Genomic DNA, 16476 nt, shown 5'->3' with positions numbered 1-16476 from the left:
TCCTTCCATCTCCGACCACCACCACCACCACCATGATCATTTCCATCCACCACCATGATTCTCCGGCGACGGCGACCATCTCCGGCGAGACTTACACATGTGTAACTACAACTTACACATGTGTAAGTTAACTTTCCGGCGAGAATCAGGTTCGTTTTCGGGTGGATACGGTACGGGCCAGAGGCCCTCATCCGTTCTAAGCTGACCATCAAGGGACGCATATGGGAATCGTATGGATTTTATGGGCGGCGATCCAAGAGATGGTGACGGTTTGCTACGGTACGGGCGAAGCCTTTGATGCCGGTGCCGGCGCCGTGGTTGGGGTGGTCGGAGATGATGGTGGCTGGTGGTGATTGTCTCACGAAGGAAAAAACTTAGAAATTTTAGACCCTAAAATGCTAAAAAAAAAAGTTGTACTTACACATGTGTAAGTTAGTTACACATGTGTAACTCTCGCCGGAGATGGTCGCCGTCGCCGGAGGATCATGGTGGTGGTCGGAGATGATCATGGTTGTGGTGGTGGTGGTCGGAGATTGAAGGAAGAAGGAAGAAAAAAGAGGAAATACCTTGTACTTTTTGTACTTTTTTAAACCCTTGTACTAAAAATAACTTTCCTATATATATATATGTATATGTATAGAATATATATATCTATATATTATATCTCACTATATATATATATATACAACACTCAACAAGCCGTGTTGAATCTATAGCCGGAAGGAAGATTTAAAAGACAATGGATTTGAAATAGTGAAATTTATCAAGCCCGTTTGTGGTGGTAGTGTAGACCCGCTCGACCCACAGGTTACAAATCTGAATTTAAGGGGTTGTGTCTCAAACCCGTTTCGTTTGTTTCCCCATACCGAAATCAAACCCAACAAGTGTTAAATTTTACCCAATTTGACCCGCTTATCTTATTTTGGGTATGGATTGCCAGGCCTAGCTGGTATCTTATGCAATGGATCACTTCACTGGCTGATGCGTGATCAAAATCACAATACAGTAATACTTTCTTTTCATTTATCTAAAGAGGAATTCAAAGAAATTCCCACTCCAGCTCATCACAGATGTGAGTATTCCCGGTTGGGGATTATTCAAGAATGTTTATGCATATGTGGTTATTCCAATCGTGACCATCCCAGATGGGTAATGAAAAACTACGATGACAAACAGTCTTGGGAATTGCTGCCGCCTCTTCCCCAATGGGATAAGGATATTATACAAGATGTGGAAGTATTAAAGCTGGAGTCTTATATAGAATAGTCACAATGGTTCACTCGTAACCATTCGACTAGTATATATAGAATATGTACGGTAGGCAAAAACAAGTGTGTAATATAACAATTCTTTCTATTAAAAGATTATTACATATTTCTTAATTGTTCTTGATCCTACTGGGACACATGATCATTGATCTTTGTTGAGCCAATCGTGTACATATTTAAATGTGAATTTCTTATTGCAGCCTGATGAATTTTAATTCTTAGCTTGGTTTCACATCTTTCCTCTCTACTTACCTTCAATCATTATGTTAAAGATGATGATAATGACTAACGAGACCTTAAGAAAATATCTTACAGCTCCAAATGGGATTGTCAGAGTTTCATCTTCTGCTGTTTAATCAGACCGACATCATATGCCTGTTATTTATCCTTTTTCTTCTATCGTAATAATTGGCCGGGGCATCCACTAACTCCCTTTCCATTTTCTTGTCTCAGTTAAGTAAGGAAGATCTGGCAATTGGTGCAAAGAAGGCAACGGTTTGATGTTATAGATTTGTTCAAGGATCAAGCCACAGAGATAGAAAATTAGCTCAAGTACTTGCAGGAGTAGAAAAGTGGTGATGCTTTTTTTGCAGGACATTTGTTGTTTCATAACAACTTTAATTTGATATACTTGATGTGCTTGTGTTTGATGGATTTCGTGTTTGATGAATTTCAGTCGATCATTTGTGATTCATGGTTTTAAATATAGTGTTTTTTCAATCGTTAAGGTGTACAATAATCAAACCAATTCAAGTGATTGGTGATCATCACTAAGTTGCAAAAAGATGCCAAGAAACTCTGCATATGTTTACCTTCATTATCATTGTAGTTTATCATAATTTAATATATTCTTAACTTTGCAAAAATCCACCAATATGTTTGATTGTTGGCTTGAAATCAAACAAGGAATGGAACGTAATTTGCAAAAATTTAACCATATGTTTGATTTCTAGCCAAAAATCCTAGTCAAATCTGTTAACTTTGTTATGTGCAAAAACATAATGTAAAAAAGTTGTGTCTAGATGTTTGTTTTACCTAATGAGATTTCAACATAGACGTCTTTTATAAAGTAAGAACATTTGGTTAAGTCATTTCTTTGTGATTCTTTTTGTTTTAATGACATTTTTTTTATCATAGCCTCAACTTATCAAGATGCCAAGATAACGACAAACAATTACATGGCCAAACCGACCCCGAATTATGCAACCAGTTAAACAAAATAAATACTTTTTTTTAAAACAAACTTCTCATCTGTAAAAGCTGCAAATGAAATAAGACACATACATGGGTTGGGCAAATCTGCTCAATTACAAAAGATCCAACGACTACTCGTTTCAGTGGGCCTAAAAGATGGGTTGTCATCATAAGGATTGGTGTGGGATTCCACTCTCGTCCTGTACCAATCCTGAAAATCATAAAACATGGTACATATTCCAGTTACATTTGGTATTCGATACCATTTTCTTGTACCACTTTTCAGGTGTCTCAGTCCCAAATCCTATGAACTAAAAATAGTGAGTACTGGGTACTAATCTCGGCTCCACTTAGGAATTTAAAACCAAAAAGTGGGTATCATTTCTAAATCTACTTTTATAACTCCCATTAAAACATGAATTAAGATTCTCTAAAGTAGAGATTAACTTTAAAGGTGAAATTGGACAATAATCATTAGATTGAAATTAAGAATTAAGATTAAAATATCAAATTTAGATTTTGATCTTTGATTTTTATCCAAAAGTGTAGATCCACCAACTTTACTTATAAAGTTGATCCAAATATAGAGTTTTTTTTTTATCTATAAAACATAATAGATTCAAATTTTGTTTTTCAAAATTTAACAATGGATGAACTTTTTCCTTTTCTTTTTGCAATTATGGGCCCAGATCGAATTCAGCACAAAGGTTTTTCAAGATGTATTGTTTTTGGGTATGGGCCTGGAAACTTGTGATGTACCTGGAAACTTGATGATCAGGTTTTTCAAGATGTATTCTTTTTCTTGTGATGTATCAAGTCGGGAAATCAATGGAGATTTACGAAATACTATAAAAAGAAAACTTTGATTATTAGATCTTAAAAATCCATTGCAGAGAGAGGTTGTGTTTGATGATACATATCCTTGATCCAGCGGATACTCATTCGGTTGGACTGTCGTGAAGGATATTAATTTAATCCATGGACTTTGTAGCTTTTCACAATTCACATTAAGTAAAGTAATTATTGGCCTAAGACCAAATCTAATCAAAATTATGGGTTTGAGGCCATGTCCTTACAAACGGCATCTATGACCTGTTTTTTTTTTTTTCATAGTAAATAATTGATAGAATGTGTTTTTTTTTAATCGTAAGTACTGAATGTATTAAGTGGTTGGATTCCTAAATAATGTCTGTATGTATTAAGTAAAAATATTTAATTGATGGTTATTTAAGTAAAAAAAAACATAAAATTTGACTAAATGTATTAAATTCTTAACTATTAAATCCATATATTAAAAAAACCGGATCTATTAAATAAAAGTGTTGTGAATCACTAAATTAGTATATTGTAATGCACTGATGTGTAAAAGTCCGATTCCAAATTGGAGCCCAATTTATCGGCCCACTTAATAATCTGGTTGTTCCAGATTAAAACCCAAACGTCTTTTGTGTCGGTCTTCGCTCCACAAAATTTTTCCCCAAAAAAATAAAAAAAAAAAGCCCTTAATTTCTTCCACTGGTTTTTCATTTGTGTAAACAATTACTTCAATCGATTTGGAGTTTGGAAAAAAATTGATGGACTTTTTTGGACTTTAAATAACTAACATTACTGTTACCCTTATCATTATTGTTTAATAATAATAATAACAATAATAATAATAATAATAATATTATTATTATTATTATTATCATTATCATTAATATTATTATAATTATTTAGAGTGTAAAAATAAATATTAATACAAAGTGTAAAAATAAATCTGTTGGAGTATATTGGATGTGAATTGGAAAAAGTGTATTAGAAAGAGTTTTTTTTGATGTGACGCTTATGTGGCAGTGTATTGGAATATCTTTGGGATGAGCATTGGGTTTGCTCTTACTTCCTCCAAATTTTTCAAAAAAGAACATGACAAACTTAAAGTCCCAAACTACCCATCTTCTTTATTCATTTATTTAAATATCTCTACGTGAATATAGCTATAATACCCTTAATGAAATTATTTACAACATATATCCTTCAACTATGAAAATAACTACACTACCTTTTTTACATCAATTATCTAAACTTCTAAACTACCTTATAAAGCTTTTACACCCTCCAAATTTCTCAAAAAGAACTTGATAAACCTAAACTACCCTTCACCTTTAAATATCTCTATCTAATATACCTATAATATCCTTAATATAATTATTTACAACATATATCCTTCAACTATGAAAATAATTACACTACCCCTTTATATCAATTACTTTTAGATTAATAACCCCACAACCACCGCTACCGCCACCACCGCCACCAAACATCGCCGTCACACCGCCATATCGTGCGGACATTTGTCTAGTATGAAAAAAGTGAATATGTAATTGTCATTTACTTAAACTTCCTTAGCAAATTGTGTCTTCTTTTATGCAAGTGAAAATCTCGATCTCTTTGAAACCCTTCATTGCATATCTCACATTTGTCCAAAAAGGTTTAATTGAATCCCATACTTTCATGGTCCCTGTCTCTCTTGCCATGTTTTTGGAGACATGGCTATCACCTCAACTTCAAAGTCTTTTTTGTTGGAAAGAAAACAATATAAATTACAATTAACTAATAACTTTTTTTTGAGACAAACCAAACGCTTGTATCAATATAAAACTAATAAAAAGATAGATAAATGGCCAATGAGGTTGGTGGCCCATTGGTAAGGTCTTTGACCTTGAGAGGATCCACCTGGGTTCGAGTCCCACTTCCCACATTTGTGGGGTGGATTAATTGGGGTTTTTCAAGAGTCCTGATTTTCAGGCATACGTGTAATTTAGTAGTAGGAGTAGATTAAATGCCGCTCAACAAAAAAGATAGATAAATACCAAGTTTGAGTCTTAGTCTCAACACCTCCACAAGAGTTCCTCATAACACAAACACTAACCTTGACAATCAACCCTAATGGCTAGCAAGTAATTACTAATAATAACTAATAGTAATTATCATCACTAAATCTCCTCAAACCAGTCGTCCCTTACCATTAGGCCCTCTTCTCCCTGACAAGGGCGAAGCTATTAAGGGGCGGGGAGGGACCCCTGACCCCTCGAAAAATTTTTTGCGATGTAAGGGTATATTGTTTTCGTGTAGAGAAATTTCGATATACTCGATTTCGACCCCTATTTACCCGAAAAATAGCCTTAGGGAAAAAAAAATTTAGATCCCGACCCCCCACTGAAACTTTGCCACTGCTCCCTGATGATTCATATCCTCATCCTGTTTCATATAACAATACAAAACGTTAGAACCCCAGATTAATAAACCAATCAAGCGTTAATAAAAAAAAAAATTTAACTGGAAATGGTATTGTCCGGTTATACTAACAACTAGCCACTTTTCATTGATACGTAAGATAAACCCGGCAGTGGGACAGCCAATTTCAAGTGATTTGGTGTTAATCCAACACAGTGCCGGATATACTAGTTTTACAAAAATTTTGCCAAAAAAACTTGTTTGACAATTTTAAGGGAAAAGATGTCTATTTATCCAAAAACTTCTTATAACAATGGCCATAAAATCTTAATTTGGTAATGGCCATAGAATCTTAATTTGGTCAAATGCCAATAAAACTTATGGCAAACTTATTTAAGCTTATACCTTTTATTATAAGTTAATGGTTCAAGTTTCTTAGTAGGTATTTATAGACTTCTCTCATCCAGTCATCCCCTTTGAAGGGTGTTAGGCTTCATGCACGGTGAACCAGTGTCACCCCTAAATGTGTTCAATGCTTCCTAGTGCACATGTGTATTACTCTACAAGAAAGAATGTATACCATGTTATCATAAAATAAGTATGCTTACCACTATTAGTGCCTGCCTCAACTCGAACAACTTCAATATTCGCACACTTGTTGGATGTTTAGAAAAAATGATTCGTGATGGAATCGCAGTACAAACTGCACGGCGTTGGCGAGCACGGCGATATCTGGATGGCTGGGGACGTGTGACATGGAGAAGAAGACAGGGAGAGTAATTATTAGGGTTTTTTAAAAAGAAAAAAATGAGTTGTGCTTTTCTGTTTTCATTTAATGAGAAGTTTACTTACCATAACTTTTAATGTAATACCACACGTATGCATTAACATGAACAATGTGTGTATATTGTGATAAATTAATTAATTAAATTACGAGTATATGGAATGTCTTTATTGGATAAACTATTGTGGTATGTTTATCAGGTATGGAAAAGTGTACCTCTGGTGGGAGACCATCAAACATGTCAGACCTCATTTGGGAGAAAGCTCTAAATGAAACCACCTTTTCTGATGTATGATTAAATAGAAAACAACACATTGGTTATCATTTACATGTACTTAGAAGGATGAAAGGGAAAAATTGTTGTTTAACATATTATGGGTCATATCTCGTATGTAGACAAGTATTTCTCTTACAGAAACCAAGTGGTGGTAATAGTAACGTATGTAGGCCGGTTTTGTCACCTCTCCCATGTTTTGGCACCCAAAATTAGATTGCTCATCCGTCTTCAAATTATTGTCCATCTTAAGGGAGGGAGTGATCAGAAGATGGGGGAGGTACCACACGGGAACACTGCCCCATTCATGTTTGGTACCACAAAATTCCATCCCCAAGCAGTTTAGCCATCACGCATGCCATCCTCCATCTCTCTCCTCTCAACCATATAATATAAAAACAAAAACAAAAAATGGGATGGGCGATGATGGATGATGGATCCTTGTAATTGGGGCTGATGGGGATGTATAAAAGATTGATGACGTGGAAAAGAGAGTGTGGAAGATTGGGATGGTGCGAGATGGACTCCCTTCAACCTAACAAATATAGTTTTTAGTTTGCCCAAAAAGAATATCAACTATCAAAATAATCTTTCAAAAAAACTAGGGTTATACCCGGCCGTTGGTCGGGGATGATAAACATCAACTATTTTCTTATTAGAAAAAATTTAGAATATAAACTTTGCAAATTAATATACGAATAATTAAAAAAATGTAACACCGTTGCCCTGATATAACAAATATTGAATGTTTTTTTATTTGGATAAACTGTTTAAAAAGTTTTTACAAACTAATATAGGAAAAACCCTCCGACATAAATTTTGAAGTGAATTTATCGAGTTGAGGCACCATCCATAACCCCAACAAAAGATTTAGCCTTATAAGAGGAAAGCTCTCAGATTTGCTAAAATATAAATCGAAGTCAGAAAATCAATTCAAAAGTTGTTTATCATAATTTAATGTTGACATGTGCTGTACAAATCCAAACCAATGAAAAATAGAAGTTAGGTAAAATCATGACGAAAAAAAAATTGTAAAAATAAGAAAAGAAAAAAACCTAAGCAAGCTTATTTAACTATTTTTTTTTTTTGAAACGTGCGGATCGAATATTACAACGAAGGGTCTCGATATGTTGTCTTAATCGAGTTTACGTGAAAGCTCTTTCACCGATACCTAGTTCATCCAAAAGCACGAAAATATACTAAGGGAAAATGTTGGCTTCTAATAGTTGAAGATAAATCTTCCTAAAAAACATTTTAGCCCTTATGGAGGGACTTTTTTGGGCTATCAACCGAATGGTAACTTATTTAACTATTAATGCAACATTATGACACTAATTACAAAAACTGTATATATGGAATAATAAACTAAATTTAATTTGGAAATTTAAATTAATTCATTGAAGGAAAGGTAGGATAATGATATAAATGGACAAAAGCTAATTTTAGGAAAAAGATCTTTGAGATCTCTTTCTTTTTTTTTCCAATTCTCTACTCTAATATCAATATTGTATTGTAATATTTATTGTAATCTTTTTTTAAAATTATGTTTTAACATTTAAAAACTAAAAATCTCAAAATCCGGAGTCGAACCCACGTTTCCATCACCAAGTTAATGAGCTTTGCCACTCCAACTATAGATATCCTTATTTCGATTTTGCTATTTCTAATATATTATTATATATACTCTTCTGTAATCCTAACTTAAAACACTGTTTACGCGAAAACTATTTAAATAGGTAGTAATTTACGTGAAAACTATTTAAATGGGTAGTAATAACATAATTAAAAATAAAAGATGGAAAAAACAAACAAAATAATATTTTATGTGTCATATCTCTCTATATAACTAAGAGAGGATAATTTTTTGATTAGTTGACAATTATGAAAGAATGTCATGTAGGATTTTTATTGGTTGGCAAACTTGTATTAATTTCTTAATTTTAAGCATTCTTTAAAAATTATTTTTTTATCTTAATCATCATTAACTAATAATAAAAAGAATAAAAAAGTAAAAAATAACAAACTCTGGCTAAACATAATAATATATTACATGTCGGTTAACAAGTAGGCTATTATATTAATTTAATTTAAATTTAAGTTTAATTTAAATTTAATTATTATATTATAATAAATTGATCCATGTATATATCTCTTAATTAATCTCTTAATGAGTTATCAATTTTTTTTTAATTTAAATTGATATATTAATGTTGTCATGTATGATTTTAATCGTCAATTTTAATCATAATCCTAATTATTAATATTTATTTTTCTATTTTCTATATGAGTAGGAAGATGTTTATATATATTATATCTTTTTGAAAGTATTTATTATATTATATTTAATGATATATTTTACATTTTTTATGATTTATAAATATTTATACTTATTAGCCATATATATATATATATATGACGTATATCATATATTCATAAACTATAATTTTATTGTTTGAATCAGTCATAATCTGACAGATTTTAATATTATAATTATTTATGAATAATAATGTAAGTTATTGTGTTTTTTATTTATATTGTCAGTCCCGCACAACGTGCGAGTTTAATCTAGTGATAAATAAATACAGTAGATTTATTTTTATGTTCATAATAATAAGAAATAACATAACATTTCCATTTAACTATAAGTTGTGACAAAATGCATTGATAAAAAAATATAATTGTGAAACATTTGACAATTTGATTGTTTAATCCTTAACCTTTTATAGCATGGTTTGATCCCATAACAATGGTTGTTTTTGCTTAAAAAAATGGGCAAAAAGCTATTATTAACCTTATACCACAAGTTAATCCATTTTAGCTATAAACTATATTTTACAATGATTTGCCACCTAAATTTATACATGGTATTCTTCAAACTTTGACCAATTTTTAATGGGTTTGAAACAAGTTAACAAATGTTGACAAACTAAACCATGAGAAAACAACGTCAAAAGGATAAAATCACCTAATTTAAAAAAGTTCAAAGATCAAAACATTAGTAAACTTTTATTTGAAGTGTACATTTATTTTAAGGGTGAGTGCCAAAAGATACATGTCACGTTAAAAATTTACTCTCTCTTCATATTTCAGAAAAACGTAAGCACTTCTTGCTAAAATGAGTGTTTATCATTTTTCATTAACTTAAATATTTTGAATAACATAATGTTAACTTGAACTAAATATAATGTGGGAACGTATTCAGTTAAGCTAATCAGTTTTTACTAGCGAACAAACAGCTTAGAATAAATATAAATAAATATAGTATAATTATTTTGAGACTTAGTAATTAGTAGTATTTATAATGAGAAATCTTGTACCTTTATAATGGGCATTGGAGTCGCTAGAATATAAATTCCGCAAAAAATCCATGGAGTTGAGGAAATAGTGTCCCGTTGTTAATTGAAAAGGAGACAAATCCCCACCAATTATGTGATTCCATGACTTGTAATAATCCAATGGATCTTCTTCTTCTTCATCCTCATCATCATCCTCCTCCTCCTCATCATCAAATTTTAATTTCATTCTCTGTGTCATATCATCCACGCCATCATATATAAGGTGTACGCAGGAATGATGTATAAGTCGTGGATTACACTTTTCTAGAGTTATACTAATCTCGTCACCAACTTCCATCTCATTCATCCCAAACATCCAATGGCTTAAAAACATTAAATACCCTCTACCTGGATTGACTGACCTAATATAATGAATGTATACCCAGGTGAGGTTCTTTGTTGTATTACTAATTCTGATCTTTGGCAATTCAATAAACTCGCCCACAATGCGTAAATTAAGTCCTCTAAGTTTGTAATTAAAAGTCAACGGGATGGTAAATGATATTGATGTCTGAAAATATATTTCCCCATGCTGTCTCGGTACCCAATGATTCTCCTGAAAAATTGTGCTGAATATTCCAAATTCATAGTACATCTGCCAAATATGACATGCTTAATCAGCAGAAATAAATATATACATATTTATTTAATGACATATAATTAAGGAGTAATTAACTAGACATAACCTGGACTTGAGATTCCTCTTGTCCTCCATAGTTATAACTAGTTACCATGCAGCTATCTTTAATAAACTTCAGATTTGGCCACCCCAAACTACGTAATAGCTTTTCTTCAACACCTGCCATAGGTTGGATTTTGATCATGCCTTCAACTTCAAATGACGAAGGTGCTAATACGTTCCTGTCTGCCATTAACTTGAGTGGGACCATTTCAAGATTAAACAGAATCTTTTGTAGCGAAACCTTATAACCGGGTTTCCAATAACTACAATGGAGGTTTAACTGTGTTAACGTGTGAGGAGGATACTCGACTGATGTCAGCATTAGACAGTTGTTCATACTAAGTGTTTCAATCCTAGGAAGGGTTCTTACACAATTGGGCAGGGAAACGATTGGATTGCCATCTAGACATAAATCTTTTAACATGGACAGGCAGCTGAAATCCATAGGAAAGGATTCCGTAGACAAATTATTGGATGCAAGCGACAACCTTACTACTGAGTTCGGCAAAAATATTGCAGAGAGCTTTAAATTACTCGGTAACACCTCCAAATTGGCACATGATGAAGTTTTTGAATCTACATCGATGGCTTTATCCTCGAGAACTTCCAGTGAATCTGTATCCATCATCTCAATCGGTAGTTCATGAAGATCACAACCATCTAGTTTCAATGTTTCGACCTTCTTTAAGCTACCTATGGGTTTTGGAAGCTTTTCAAGTTTGTGGCAGTCACTCAGATCAATGTGGTCAAGCTCAGCACAATTCTCAATTGATTCACAAATCTCAGTCAAACGTATGCACTTTCTAGCTATTAACCTCTGAAGCATAGGAAGTTCAAGAAAGCCACCAAGACTCTGAAGCTGTTTAGAGAAACTTAAAGTGAGAAATTTCAATGATCTCAGCAACCTTTTTCCTTTTGAGCACGATCCAGATACCTATTGTGATGGAGAGAAGTTACACTTTAATATACCAGGTTATCCCAGCCTGAGAGAATACTACAAATTATATTAATGTACAGGTTTAGTTACCTTTTGCCTCTTCCCAGGTTGTTGCAAGGTACCATCAGACATGTCAAAAGATTCAATATTGCTATAGGACAAGTCAAGAGCAACCAGATTTTCCATTGGCAAGTCTGAAGGTATAGACTTCAAAGGGAACCCATGCATACACAACCATCTTAATTTCCGAGGAAAAATCTTGTAAGATCCGGTGAGTTGCACATAATTGAGGTGTAGTAGCATTAGATTAGACATCTTGCTCAATGCATACGTGTCTAACTTAACTGATCCACGAAACTTCTCCATCTCAAGCATTTTCATGTTTAAAACAAGGCCCTTAATCTTTCCCGTACCCTAAGAAGAAAGTAAAAACTTAAGTTTAGCAACCTTGTGTAGCTTTATATGGATAGCAGTAAATACTTGCATTTTGCACTATAATCAGAATTATACATGGCTTCTTACCTTATTTTCTTCCAACACATTGAATGACTCCTCATGACACCATAATCGACTATGCTCCTCTGGCTTTCCTAGTGATTCTTGGCGTACTGAATCTCTTCCCATCTCTTGAAGCAATTGATGCATCATTAAACAGTTACCTGGGCCGATCGTGAGAAGGCATCTATCAATGAGATTACTGATTCCTTTCCGTGCACGGATACCACATGAGTTTAATATTGTTTCAGCAAAAACTCTATCCTCATGAACAAAAAAACAAGCAATATGCTTAAACAATTCCTTATCATTGTTGGATGGCATAGAGTCAAAGCTCATTTGCAAGGCCTTTTGAATACGGGAATCAGGTTCTTCCTTCAGCCCTATTATGCAATCCTCCCACTCAGCTACAGACTTGTTACAGAGAGACCCACCCAGAACTTTAAGAGCCAATGGATGTCCTCCACAATATGCCATAACCTTTTCCGACACTGCTCCATAACCTTCTTTGGGTCGGTCACTCATGAATGCATGATGACTTAAAAGCTGTGATGATGCTTTCTTATGTAAGCCTTCAATTAAGCACTTCTTATGGTTTCCTTGAACTATTGGGTTGATTGCTACATATTGGTCTACCAATGACACATCTTTGGTTGTTATTATGATTTTGCTTCCTGGATAAAATTCTGGCTCCCCAAGTAAAGCATGCAACTGGTCAACACTATCAATGTTATCAAGAACTAGAAATACCTTTTTACGAGTTACTGCTCTTTTAATCATTGAGATGTATGCTGAAGTATCATGAACGTGAAACTGACTTGTTTTTGAAATGTCACCATAAAGTTGTTTTTGTAGAACAAGTAGTCCATGAGCAGCACATTTTTCACCGATACTTTCAATAAAACTGCTGCTTTTTTTGAATAAATGACAATATGACCCATGGACATATTTGGCCAAAGATGTCTTCCCTATACCTCCCATACCAATGATAGTAAGGATGTCACTAGTATGTGAGGATCCATCTGTCAACCATGAACTAATGAAATCAATGGAATCTTCCATCCCGAAAAGTAATGGTAGAGTATGTGTTAAGTGTCCACCTATTATACGGTGAATATTCGCAACAATTTCTCTGATAAACTCCGCCTCTCTCCTGAAAAAGGTGTCACACAGAACCACAAAATAAAAACTAGATCTGGAGATTCAGATGATATCATTATACAGTATTCTACTATTGATACTTTTTGCCTCAAAATCATGCAACGGCATCTGCCATATTTAGCATGAATTCTAAATAATCTTAGGTCCATGGATGACAAACAGCCAACAAAGAAAAGTTTCGATTATTCTAGGACAATTTACCACCAAGGTGGCTTAGTGGTTAGGTGTCTTGATGTCTTCACGGGAGGTTTCAGGTTTGGACCTCCCTAGATAACCATCTTGGGGGTGGCCAAGTGAAAGGGTTCAGAAACGGTCACAGGAATACCTTGTTTAGGCCGCGTACATTTGAGTGAAAATTGAAACCACAACCTTCAGGTTGATGGGGGCATACCAATTTGATAGGCTAAATCCCCTTTGATAATAGAAGTTAAAATACTTACTTACCATTCAAATGAATCAATTGCTTAAACTATTCTTCTAATTAAAGTATGACAAAATAATAGGAATGATCAATCTATGTATATGAATTATTTCAAGACCAGTTAACTGAAAATCAGTTGAATTTGATGCATCTCCATCATCAAGGGGCTACCTGTCCTTGACGCCCTTGCCTTTCAAACTGGCAACTTGGGTAAGTGCTTTAATCCATCGATCCATCTTTTTAGTCCATTGACTTCTTTTCTCTGCATTTGTTTCAGCCTCCATCCTCTGTTTATGACTCGCTATTGCATCTCCAAAGCTGTTTTGTTGCTTCCTGACATCGGTGGGCTCAACATGATAGAAAATGGGAATGACAATATGGTCAGAGATCAAACGTTGATGAAGGATCAACGCAAGTTCATCAAGACACCATGTTGATGTAGCGTAATTCTTGGACAAAACGATTATAGAAACTCTTGATGACTTTATGGCATTCACCAATTCTGGTTTCAGGTCTTCTCCGGTTTCAATCTCCTCCTCGTCCAAAAAGGTAGTTATGTTAGCTTCTACAAGGGCGTTGTAGAGATGATCGGTGAAATTATTACGAGTGTCAGCACCTCTGAAACTTATAAATACATCATAACTTTTGTGATTATGATCGTATGTTGAATATCCTTGACGTACAAGTTCACTCATGATGAACCTCTATTAATGATTTGAGCTACAACTGCGGTTCACATCATTGAATCTGTGGAGAAAGAAACAGAGTTTTCAAGATGCGGCAATGTGGTCGGAAGTTGGAACTATACTTCTTCTCTAACCCTAAGGGCACATTTGGTAGAGGGAGATTCAGAGAATGAAATAAAGCATAGATATCTAATGCACTATTCGGCAGCGACAAAGAAATTAACACGAGAAATGAGTGAAGAAATCAATTCCATTGTTTGAAATGAATAACTAAGTGCAAAAAATAAAAAAATTTATACTATAATCACACCATGCGCAAGTGCAAAAGTGTTCGGTTGAGCTTATTGTATATTGATAACTAGATAAGCTAATATGCATATTTTGTCCACTTCTTCTGGCTTATTACAAAATAAGGTACAAAAGGTGGTTTAATTATCAATTATAAATCAAACCTAAATAAGCTCCGAAACAAGGTAACCTAAAATAAGCTAAAAGCAAACAGAAATGCTGGTTAAAATTGAATACATATAAGAAGCCTTGTTTTGAGCTTATTCAAATTAATTAAGAATAACCAACTTATGACTTAATTCTGAAAAGCTAGCAATTTGGTTCTTAGTGTTTGGATTAGCTTATAAGTTGTTTTTCAGTTTTTGGGTGCTTAGGTTAGCTTATCATGATACAAAACTAATTTAATTGAAATACATAAATTTACGAATAAAATCAGAAATTAAAAAGACATACTAGTATTTTTCTAGTAAAAACACATTCAAGACAAGCAAAAATAAAGAAGGAGAAAAGTCAAACAGATTAGTAAATTACTTTACTTACTTTGAATCAACAAGGAGACACAGACGCCGGACGAAAAATCAACGCCGATGGAAGGTTGAGGAAAAGTTATGGTTTGAGGGATTTGAAAGAATTTTTGTGGCTAGGAAAAAATAAATAAATGTGTTTTTGTTGGGTGAGTGACTGAGCTGTGTATTTTTGAGAGGTGATAAATCAGGGAAGGTTCCTTTGCTTGCTTTCATTTTTACTTGTTCCAAAATAAATCATGGATATCGCATGCATGATATATAGGGCTAGAAAGATAATCTATAATTCTCTTGAGTCGGGATATTATAAATCTATGATTATTGACAAACATGCCGAAAAAGAAACAAATGACATGATAATATCGTCAGTGATTTAAATTACATACGAGTATACTATATTAAAAATATAAAATTTAAAACATTAATTGAAAGGTTTTAGATAAAATAAAACAATATTAAAATAAAACAAATAAATTGTGTATATATTACAACAATAATTTCCTAATACAAATATAATACTACATCATATCCTATATGAATTATGTTAGTAACAAACAAACTTACATGTTAATAATTTTATTGAACCTCATTAAGTTGACTATACATCTAAAAATCTAAATAATTTATTTTTTTGGTCAAAATCAAATGATGACCATAACAAATTCCATAAACCCCAACATAGTTTATTAATATTTATATTTGATGAGAATTTATTAAAATATCTTTGTCATATATAGAATTTTTGGAATTCATTAAATATGTTTAAATAAAATAATTATTATAACAATTTATAAAAATGACACATGGGATAAAAGCTTATGTGTCAATTTTTAAAAATAGTTTTAAATTGAAAGAGGTTTTAAAATATTATGATAACTACTTTTTTAATAGACGAGAGCAAGTACCCGCGCGTTGCGGCGATGAGATGATGGGGTGATACCTATGTCATAGAGTATGATAAGTTATAGGAGTTGATATGTCATAGAGTATGATAGTCAAATGCCTTAGCCGTACGGGCTCCGCCCTCGGATTTAAAAATTTGTCGAAAGTATATCGAATGACATCTCTAATGAAAGAGCATGAAATTTTAAGAACACCTATACAATTTTTATAATTTATCGATGTACGGTTTTTGAGATAAAAGATTTTGATTGAATTAGAGGAATAAATGATTTATAGAGGAGAGAGAAAAAAGATGATTGGTTGAGATT

At 33.2% G+C, this 16476-nt stretch overlaps 1 protein-coding gene across 1 annotated transcript; it reads right to left on the bottom strand.

Moving 5' to 3' along the window:
• Window positions 1-5279: 5279 nt before the first annotated feature.
• Window positions 5280-15475, bottom strand: LOC122595380 (disease resistance protein RPV1-like). Its single transcript, XM_043767731.1, has 9 exons — window positions 15282-15475; window positions 13939-14514; window positions 12213-13338; window positions 11781-12104; window positions 10758-11687; window positions 10054-10666; window positions 6679-6746; window positions 6287-6418; window positions 5280-5702 (listed from the first exon to the last, which is right to left on the bottom strand). Exons 2-9 carry the CDS (start codon window positions 14460-14462, stop codon window positions 5643-5645), a joined length of 3777 nt encoding a protein of 1258 aa, XP_043623666.1. The 5' UTR covers window positions 14463-14514; window positions 15282-15475; the 3' UTR covers window positions 5280-5642.
• Between the last annotated feature and the right edge of the window lie 1001 nt (window positions 15476-16476).

The sequence above is a fragment of the Erigeron canadensis genome, chromosome 4, assembly GCF_010389155.1.
Source record: "Erigeron canadensis isolate Cc75 chromosome 4, C_canadensis_v1, whole genome shotgun sequence".
NCBI classification, from domain to species: domain Eukaryota; kingdom Viridiplantae; phylum Streptophyta; class Magnoliopsida; order Asterales; family Asteraceae; genus Erigeron; species Erigeron canadensis.
Note: the sequence above shows the minus strand (reverse complement) of the source record. Positions and strands in the feature narration are given on the sequence as shown.